This window comes from Saccoglossus kowalevskii, chromosome 4, assembly GCF_978046115.1.
Source record: "Saccoglossus kowalevskii chromosome 4, keSacKowa6.1, whole genome shotgun sequence".
Lineage (NCBI taxonomy): Eukaryota > Metazoa > Hemichordata > Enteropneusta > Harrimaniidae > Saccoglossus > Saccoglossus kowalevskii.
In genome coordinates, this window is record NC_140644.1 from 19,635,833 (window position 1) to 19,646,370 (window position 10,538).

Here is a 10,538-nt window from a genome sequence, read left to right on the forward strand (position 1 = left end):
TCGTAAACACGTTGTAAATACGTTTCAGTAAACTCTCCAAAATGCACCAATCTATCACTAGCTTGTATATTTTGCAACACTTCCATTCGTTTCATTTGTTCTTTTGTTTCCATCAACTGATCTACTATCATTTCGTTCACAATATTTACTGCATTGGATAATACTTTTTCGGTATCTATGTTATGCGTCCTATTTTCTGTGACGCCATGCTCTTGATCTTCATTGGGTGTATTAGTATAGTCTCCAGCTGTAATGGAGATAAGTTCAATTTGTTTAGCCACAAACAAAAGAATAATCCATTACTCAGAACTGATTGGTTAACCAGAAGTCTATGACCTTCACATCCATTGTATTTAGAGGCAAATGTGGCAGATATACACAATGGGCGAATAGAATTCGAAAAATCATCCACAAAGTAGACAAATTGTTAAACTGTTATTCACGTGGTGCAAATAATTAGCTAAACAATATTAACTTTAAAATTGTGACCTGATTCAAACGAACCAGGAAATATGGAGGTCGATTTTAAATCAACAAGGCATCAACTAAATTGCTGAATAATGCTGAAACGATTGTTGGAGGACTTACACTATAATAATTATTTGAAAGAAGCCTATCAGTAGCAATGAGTTCATCAATTGCGAGTAGCTCATTTTCATCCCAATTGCTTTCCTCGTCGTCCTCATCATAAGCATTACTCGTATTATTAGACACATTTAGGTCCGTGGATACTAAAATTTCCTCTCTTTCATATAACTCAAATACAGTCCGTGATGGCATAGGACACTTTGATATACTATAATTTGTCAGTTGAAGGTTTTCAACGGCTTTTACCCTTCCAATTCCGACAGCCATCTGACCAGGCTTAAATACATTTTTAGCATCTACTTCCACACTTTTCAGCGTTTTTCCTGGAAAATAAACTCATATGGTAATTTCAGCATACAAAGACATGTTGTGTCATACTATGTAATGTATTTTTTGAATCGTATACTGTAATTGTAAATAAATGATACAAAGAAAACTGTAAATGGCTCTATTGTTATTATGTTATAAATACTGTTACGGGCACACACGCATACATCCGAACGTAGCCCAATATGCAAGTTCAACATTAACACGTAATCAGTTACCTAACGTAATATATATTGCAAATACAAGAAGAAAACTGGTTTACTAATTAATTCAATTGTATTCTATATACTAGATGTACCTTGTGATCTATGGAATGTGATGGCAAAAGAGGGTTTAATTGGAAACTGGTATCTGCGTGCAATAACGCACTTTTGTTTTGGAGAATATTGCGTGAACTCAACTCTCTCCACTTTTACCATATTGCCATCTCGTAAATTAACCATGACGTAATCATCCTCAAGTGCTACAACTTGTCCTTGGTGACCATTGACAATGCCACGGTCTAAATTTCTCAATATCATTACAGGACAATTCTGTTTTAAGATACAGCACTTCAGATTCCATAATGTATTTAAAGTATCTTTTATCACCTGAAAGAAATGATAAAAATATGTATTGCTAAATACGCTTCAAGAACTCAGGGTACAAAATATACTAGTACTTATGCAGTTGTTTTTTAAAAATGGAACTCGTTTTATTTATTTCACAGTTAAAATGAGTCATTGCTGTATTGGTTTATACTACAGTGGTATTTAATTTACAAAGATATTTGTGACAGGGGGTAGTTGGAAAAAATCGCCAGACAGTATTACTTGCAGTCCACCGAAAACTATAGAATCTTTTTCTCTTGCAGACTTGCAGATACTCTGCAATAAATCTAGCATTGTTTTACTGATCTGTCAAGGAAAACAGAAATAAACATGGTTGTCGTCATGTTTACATTTAAATGATTTCTGAGCTAAAAATAAACTAGTAATTTCATATACTAAATGTGTGTTGTTTATTGTACGCTGGATATACTAACCATTGACATTTCGTCTAAAATAAGCAAGTCTCTTTCTTTCACTCGATCTTTGATATCTTTGTATGACGGATCATTGTACAGTTCCAATAGCTGTGTGAGAGTGTAACGTCCATCCTATGTATATACAACAAATCAAAACAGGTAAGAAACGACTTTTCAATTTTTTATTATTAATTGTCGACAAATCACACCATTTCAAGAACTTAAAGTTGACCATCCCCGGAAATACAGCATTGGCGCAGTTTTATTATGTTATATCATATAGTTTGCTTAATATGTTTCATCGTACCTTCAAACCCGCCCAACTGTGTATTGTGGACGCACCAATGTCCTTCCGGTATTGCAGTGACGCAATGCCGGTGGAAGTTGTTACGGCAACCTTCTTTCCAAGAGCGCGAAAAACACCGAATATTTTAGATATTAGGGTCGTCTTCCCCGTCCCTGCCTGGCCTGTCATCAAAATGTTATGACCAGAAGACGCCAGATTGAAAAAATCCTCTTCCTCCATGTCGTCTGCTTGGTGATAGCGTGATCAATCAGCTGATTTCCTTCACTTACCGGGCGGCGTGAAGGGTGGACATTGCACATGCGCGATCTGCGTCTATGGTTTGTGCGTGTATTGGCGGGGGGGGGGGTAGTATGTATTTTTTTTTAATTCGTCACTTCGTCTACGTTTGTATACCATTTACTTTCTGGTCACTAATATTAATTTACGCATAACCCTACAATATTGTAGAGTCTATGTTATGTGATGATCTATAATTCTGTATATGGGTTTATATGGGTAACATGCACGTGTATTTATTCTCCTGTGTTTCTAAATGACTGAATGTGTAAATTGGTTGTCTATTTTCGATACGATCACAGTCTCTCCATATACAACATCGAACGAAGCGGATAGAGCACCAACCACTGTCAACGAAACGAGTCACCTTTTGATTGTATAGGGTGATATCCCCCGGTGAGGGGAGCGATAGTGTGACCCTTTGACCCGAGACCTGTCCACCAATGAGCGTTCGATGGGCGTTGCTTGTCAGGGAGTAGTTGTGTTTTTCACGTCGCGACGCTCGATAGCGCCAGAAATTATCATTTTTTGTGAATTTACTGGCAAATTATTACAAACGTATGACAAAATTGGATAAATAAGAGTCTTATAGTCAAGTGGATCGCTTTTTTGGTGAGTGTAGTTTGCGAGTTTATTCACAAACCAGCCGTATTCGTTTGGTGTACAGCGATTCCAAGTGCGGACGTTTCATACCCTGTCTTTATTTCTATACTAGCATATAACCCTACCCAAGCCTATCTCCCTTAACCATAAATCCTGTTGCGAGCGCCCGTGGCTGTACCATAATAAACTATAATGGTAAAGATCAGATGATATAGACTGGAATGTGCATATGGCGTTGGTGTTAGCTATATGTATGTGGATAGATCACAAAGAACATCAAACTTAATTAAAGCTGTACAGCAGCTTTCTCGGGTACACGTTTAAAGGTTGAATATGCTTTAATATGTACGCGCTGATATCCATGCTAATTTTCCCAGAAGACTGATTGGTCATACATGCTACATGCAAAATAGCAAGTTGATAGGTTAAAGCATTCAGGAGACACACATGTCCCAATTTGTGGCTCACTTTTGCCAGAAATCCAATATGGCGGCCAAACCACGGACTATTTTTTTTTTCATTTCTCACAATAAGCTTTAACCATACATGTCATAAACAAAATATCATATTGATTCCAAAAGCATTATGGAGAAACATATCCGAAATATTTTGGTCACAGTTGTGAAAAAGAGAAAGATGGTATATTAAAAAATAGGACAACTGGGACATCAGTAAAAAAAAAACTACTTTCTCTTTTAGGAGAAATCTAATATGGCGACCAAACCACGCGACCAGCGTCCCAAAATTTGCAACTACGCGCCACGTATGTGCGAGCTATGAGACTCATATGAACAAAGATGGCGTATTTGACTGCTGTGCAGACCAGCAGTACACACTGAGGCGTTACTAGGCTTTCACTGTGTAAGGTCTTTGATGATTGGAAGGTATCAGAAGTCACCGGTGGTAATTAGTGCACGTTGCGCCAAGGACAAACCTCGTACTCACAAATTCCGCCAGAAGAGAGAAATTGGATTTGTGGGGAAAAAAATAATGTTCATCAACACAAATGTCGCACATGCACAGAGCGACAACGACCAACCTTTAAATAAAACATATTGTTTTTTTAATTTAAATACTGTGTCTCACTTTTAGAACATCAGTTTGACTGTATGTTTTATTATTAGTTTAAACTCAGAGTTACATTTATACCAACCAACACATCCGAGTTCGATTATTACTTCCTTGAATATAGCAGTCAGTAGGTAAGAAGTAATTGAGTGAGAAGATGAAATTATATCATAGATGATTGACCTCACTGCGGTTGATTTTTTAGTAATCGAAATGATACCACATATCCATCTTCTTCTTGAACATAATTGGAAACTATTATTTTCTGTACTTGTTCCAGAATGTTGTCTTTCAGTAATCGATCCAATACAGGTCCCTCGAGTTGTGATATGAATTTAGTATTGAGGCAAATACAGATAATCCCATCTATAAAAAGTCACAAAACTTAATATGTAATGCGTTAACAAAAGTTAATAAAAAGACAGGAATAATTTGGTTTTATTAATTGTGATTTTTATCCTTGTCTGAATGTTGTGTTTAGTTTTTAAATATCAATAAAAATATAAATTAACTTACTTGGTTTCAGTATTCTACTCCATTCTATCAAACATTTATCATTTAGATGTCCATCAATGAAAGCACCACAACAAACAATGCCATCATATGTGTCTGCCAATGATAGAAATATTTTATGGAAATAAGAACTTGATCAATGTTTCAGTTGATGTGTTATTAATAAAAACATATCAAACGTCCAACACCAACTCAACAAATTTCCAAAGTCATTTAAATGTATTAACGTGTACTATAAATACTTACCTGGCTTAATTGTCATAATCGGATGCTCATTCAATTTTGCACATATTAGTTGTCTATAACAGCCTTTGAGTTCGGCTTTTTGCAAACTATCGTCAGAAAGATCAACGGCGTCAATGTTTCTGTATCCAAGGTGTTTAAGCTAGACAAAAGAAGAAACACAACTGAGACACACATTGAAAATCGAAGTCACAATCGGGAAGCAAAATTACACAACATTATAAACAATTAGTATACACACAGTTATTGAATATAACATATGCTCTTACCTCCAACCCAACAAGACCTGTTCCTGCTGCACAATCTAAAACGTAGGCATTGCGTTCAGGCAACAAGTCAGACAAACATTTCGCTGTATATTTTGGTGCATTCCAACCCAAGAGTGCAGCTTCCTGTAGTGAGAGTAAAATGCATTATGTTATACATAGATATTTACCGAGGTATTTCACAATAGCTGAAATATAAAACAAGAATATAATGCTAAGTGCTAATAACATAAATAGAGTAAACCCATAATTTATAAAAACAAATGTGCAATATTTAGACTAGTGTTCATCGTCCTGGCTTCCGCCACAAAAGATAGCTCACTGGTTTGAAAATGACCGACATACTTATATGACTGTGTGTAGTCTATCAACTGTCTGAAAAAAGCTTATTGCTTTATGTGTCAATCAGCTGCATTATTGTTGTAACACTCGTAATTGTAATCAACTTGGTAGGCTATACACTACACTGGTTATGCTTTCAGATGTATTCATTATTATAGTGGCATACATAGTAACTAAAGAATGTCTGAATCACCCATCAATTTTAACACGTTTCAGCTAAATGCTGTCCGCCTAAGACGGATATAATTAATCCGACATAACCTTGTTTTACAATTGTGTAAATTAAAGAGACACAGTTTGAAATGTGTGTGTGTTTTTAATTTCGACGTAACATACCTTTTCAAAAGTTTTACTCCATGTATTATAGTGTTCCCTTATCTCCTGTGACGATTTCGTCGAATCACGAATAGTTACCATATTACGAAATGCTCGGTCAACGTTTTCATTGGTTGCCATACTTGCATGAAACAAGATAAATGCTAATATCGTGTTGGTATCTGTAATGTGAAAGACACACATTCAATGTAGCGTTTTCATACTTAATAAACATAGTACAACTATTGGTTATCTATACATCAATATTTCAAATGTTCAAAGGGCGTTTTATTATGGCGACATGTAGTTTATTAAATATTATGGTTCCCACAGGAAGCATCAATATGAAATTCCTCAACTGGTTTTTAACAAATAATAAAAAATATTTGCATTCTGTCAAACTACCAGAAAGAAGGTATCAGAAATAAGATTGTATCTTCATATTGTTCGAATATTTTATTTATCAGTACAATGTATAATACAAAACGTTAATAATAAAAGTAAAGTGTGACTCCACAATTGCTTGCAATACAACCATTCAATTCTCACGTACAATCTCGGATTATGCTTAAGTGCACCACAAGCACTTTAGTTTATGCGTTTTTCAATTGACCTTACTATTTTTGTTTTACCCGGTAATTGTATTGAACTATTCTGTTTACTTTGTACTAGTCATCCAACTCCTTGCAGAAACTTATTTCGTACTCGACGTCCGAAGATTAAAAAAGCGAATTTAAAATGCGTTATGCGAGCAGTTTCTAATGTAACTTTTAAATCACTTTAACTCTATACACCAATACGTCTCAACGTCAAATGTTTTTTTAAGCAGCCAGGTAATGCCCACGTGATATATATTATTGAGTCACATCATAGACTGTATTAATGTGTGCTTGGAAACGAAGTATTCTGTGTACACATTGGTTGATGTATCCTCGGGGGCGGAGCTACGTCACAAGACGTTCCACGTTGCTAAGACACGCACCACTGTACATGCATTTCTATGGACTCTGTGCGCGCTGCTGTGGAACGCCGGTTGAGCCAGTGAAAATTCGAGAAAACAACACAAACTCAACTTTGAAGTAATCCTGAACAACCAAATTTATATATGTTACACACGTAGGGCTAATCTTGTTACACTGTTCAGAGGAATCTCAACAACCATCCTAAAGTATCGTTCTCTGCGAGTTGTTGGCCTTTGTTTTCATCGCAGGGGTTGCCAAGCGGTGAAAATGCCCGGATGTCTGCCCGGATATAAATTGTTGCCGGTTATTGTTGGTACTCTTCATAAAGGCAATTGTGATTTTAGACATATCGGTTGTAAAACATTTTACAATTATTAAATTTAACTAGTTACATAAATACATGGTATCTGCCCAGGGATTGTTGGTGTAATTAAATTGGAGTATGGGCACCCAATCTCGAACATAATTTTGTAAAAACGCCTTATAATGCGTACAAACATTTAAAAAAAATAATCCATTCTGTACGAGAACATAAAAACCAGCTCTTTATTGCGAGGGGATTCACCGGAATTCTGAACGTCGTGTATGATAATATACATGTTCACCAAGACGATTGGGGAGATTCACAAAATGAACCAGATGTGTAGATTGAGAAATAATCTGTTATTTTGGCGTGTATTTTATTCGGATAAAATATACCCTATTTTCACGGTTTTAATAAATAACCTTGACATTGTACGTTCACCAAATAACATGGTTAGAATTGTAAATTATTTGTCATTCCGTATTTACTTCAATATATCATTTACTATACAAAGATACACCACCACAACAAATAGGACAACATTTCGAATTCAATCAATTTCATTGAACCGCCTGCGACACATACGTATTCCAGATTCAAAAATGGTAGTATTAATTTCTGACGTAATTTAGTCGTAGAAATACCGATGTTATTTCCACCAGTGCAACGAATTCGATATCATGGTGTGTCCGCCCATCACAGGGAAGATCAGCAGAGCGAAAACAGTACATTCTGTCCACCTGCAAGGCTCGTGGCATTCATGTTTGGGATAATGAGTAAGGATGGGGGCGTAACATTTTTGGTCCAGTATAATGTTCCTAACGAGCGGGCACATGAAAACATCCAGTGGAAAGTGTCGCAAAGATTATGAATAAATATAACACCATAACATAATGATAAATAAAATGAAAACGTCAATATTATCATTACCTTGACTTCTTCAATTGTACGCGGGGTTGAATGAAGGAAATAATCAAATGCAACCGTACTTGTGAAAACACAATTTTTCAAAATGTGACCTGCCTATTGGACACTTGTCTCTAATCAGTCAGTGTGCACGGAAATAGTGAGTGTATTATTAACACGTGTGCCGGTTTTTACACTATTCAAATAGGGGTGGTCAGTGCATGGATGAAGGGCGTTTTGGACATTTATTACAAATTTAGCCTATTTATAATATTTATGATGAAAAACTTGAGGTATCAACAATTCATAATTGTAAGCATTAATTTTCCTTCTAATTTTTTTTCACTTTTTTCATGTATGGATAAAGATTAGTAACCTTCTGCAAAATATGCCTGGAGTTGTACCAGCAACTATGATATATCCAGATCACATCTAAAATGTGATGCTCTGGAGATTATTTTTGTGAAAAACAAGAAGTGAGTTGTCACGAGAAATAGAATGGTTGGTTCGCATTACCCTCACTCCAAAATAAGATGCATGTTATGTTTTTTGTGCCAAAAGCAATCAGATTGAACCTTGTCACCGATTTCTATTTTTATAGAAGAACCTTTCCAAATAAAAGAAATTCGAATATTTAAAAAAACTAAGAGTTAGTCACTATACCGCATACTTTTACACTCAAGCAAAACAAGAAACATGTTGGTTAAATAGCCTTGCACTGTGAGTGTTTTATTGTTTGCAGTCTTTAAAACACGTGTCTTTGAAGACACGCACCACTGTACATGCATTTCTATGGAGTCTGTGCGCGCTACTGTGGAACGCCGGTTGAGCCGGTGAAAATTCGAGAAAACAACACAAACTCAACTTTGAAGTAATCCTGAACAACCAAATTTATGTATGTTACACACGTAGGGCTAATCTTGTTACACTGTTCAGGGGAGTCTCAACAACGATCCTAAAGTATCGTTTGCTGCGAGTTTTTGGCCTTTGTTTTTCACCGCAAGGGTTGCCAAGCGGTGAAAATGCCCGGATGTCCGCCCCGAGTATATAAATTGTTGCCGGTTAATGTTGGTACTCTTCATAAAGGCAATTGTGATTTTAGACATATCGGTTGTAAAGCATTTTACAATTATTAAATTTTAACTAATTACATAAATACATGGTATCTGCCCAGGGATTGTTGGTATAATTAAATTGGAGTATGGGCACCCAATCTCGAACATAATTTTGTAAAAACGCCTTATAATGCGTACAAACATTTAAAAAAAATAATCCATTCTGTACGAGAACATAAAAACCAGCTCTTTATTGCGAGGGGATTCACCGGAATTCTGAACGTCGTGTATGATGATATACATGTTCACCAACAAAATTGGCTGATTGGTATATTGGGGGAGTTTCACAAAATGTTGATTGAGAAATAATCTGTTATTTTGGCGTGTATCTTATTCGGATAAAATATACCCTATTTTCACGGTTTTAATAAATAACCTTGACATTGTACGTTCACCAAATAACATGATTATAATTGTAAATTATTTGTCATTCCGTATTTACTTCAATATATCATTTACTATACAAAGATACACCACCACAACAAATAGGACAATATTTCGAATTCAATCAATTTCATTGAACCGCCTGCGACACATACGTATTCCAGATTCAAAAATGGTAGTATTAATCTCTGACGTAATTTAGTCGTAGAAATACCGATGTTATTTCCAGCAGTGCAACGAATTCGATATCATGGTGTGTCCGCCCATCATAGGGAAGATCAGCAGAGCGAAAACAGTACATTCTGCCCACCTGCAAGGCTCGTGGCATTCGTGTTTGGGATAATGAGTAAGGATGGGGGCGTAACTTTTTTGGTCCAGTATAATGTTCCTAACGAGCGGGCACATGAAAACATCCAGTGGAAAGTGTCGCAAAGATTATGAATAAATATAACACCATAACATAATGATAAATAAAATGAAAACGTCAATATTATCATTACCTGGACTTCTTCAATTGTACGCGGGTTGAATGAAGGAAATAATCAAATGCAACCGTACTTGTGAAGACACAATTTTTCAAAATGTGACCTGCCTATTGGACACTTGTCTCTAATCAGTCAGTGTGCACGGAAATAGTGAGTGTATTATTAACACGTGTGCCGGTTTTTACACTATTCAAATAGGGGTGGTCAGTGCATGGATGAAGGGCGTTTTGGACATTTATTACAAATTTAGCCTATTTATAATATTTATGATGAAAAACTTGAGGTATCAACAATTCATAATTGTAAGCATTAATTTTCCTTCTAATTTTTTTCACTTTTTTCATGTATGGATAAAAATTAGTAACCTTCTGCAAAATATGCCTGGAGTTGTACCAGCAACTATGATATATCCAGATCACATCTAAAATGTGATGCTCTGGAGATTATTTTTGTGAAAAACAAGAAGTGAGTTGTCACGAGAAATAGAATGGTTGGTTCGCATTACCCTCACTCCAAAATAAGATGCAT

At 35.8% G+C, this 10,538-nt stretch overlaps 1 protein-coding gene across 2 annotated transcripts; it reads right to left on the bottom strand.

Annotated features, from left to right (window-relative positions):
- Positions 1–4,189: 4,189 nt before the first annotated feature.
- On the bottom strand, positions 4,190–10,134 carry LOC102803444 (methyltransferase-like protein 27). Of its 2 annotated transcripts, none has more exons than XM_085498535.1 (6): positions 10,026–10,134; positions 5,876–6,036; positions 5,201–5,323; positions 4,935–5,073; positions 4,692–4,784; positions 4,190–4,541 (listed from the first exon to the last, which is right to left on the bottom strand). In XM_085498535.1, the coding sequence occupies exons 2-6, from the start codon at positions 5,993–5,995 to the stop codon at positions 4,360–4,362; spliced, it is 657 nt and encodes a 218-aa protein (XP_085354661.1). In that variant the 5' UTR covers positions 5,996–6,036; positions 10,026–10,134; the 3' UTR covers positions 4,190–4,359. The 2 variants fall into 2 exon arrangements, with proteins under 2 accessions (XP_085354661.1, XP_085354662.1); XM_085498536.1 differs by lacking the exon at positions 10,026–10,134 and adding an exon at positions 8,051–8,144.
- Positions 10,135–10,538: the final 404 nt, after the last annotated feature.

Bases quoted from the DNA above. Each gene is read 5' to 3' on its own strand.
- LOC102803444 (XM_085498535.1), bottom strand. From the start codon at position 5,995: ATGGCAACCAATGAAAACGTTGACCGAGCATTTCGTAATATGGTAACT. The intron at 5,074-5,200 runs GTAAGAGCATAT...TCTTTTGTCTAG, and splicing joins CAGGTCTTGTTGGGTTGGAG to CTTAAACACCTTGGATACAG. The intron at 4,542-4,691 runs GTAAGTTAATTT...GACTTTTTATAG, and splicing joins GAGTAGAATACTGAAACCAA to ATGGGATTATCTGTATTTGC.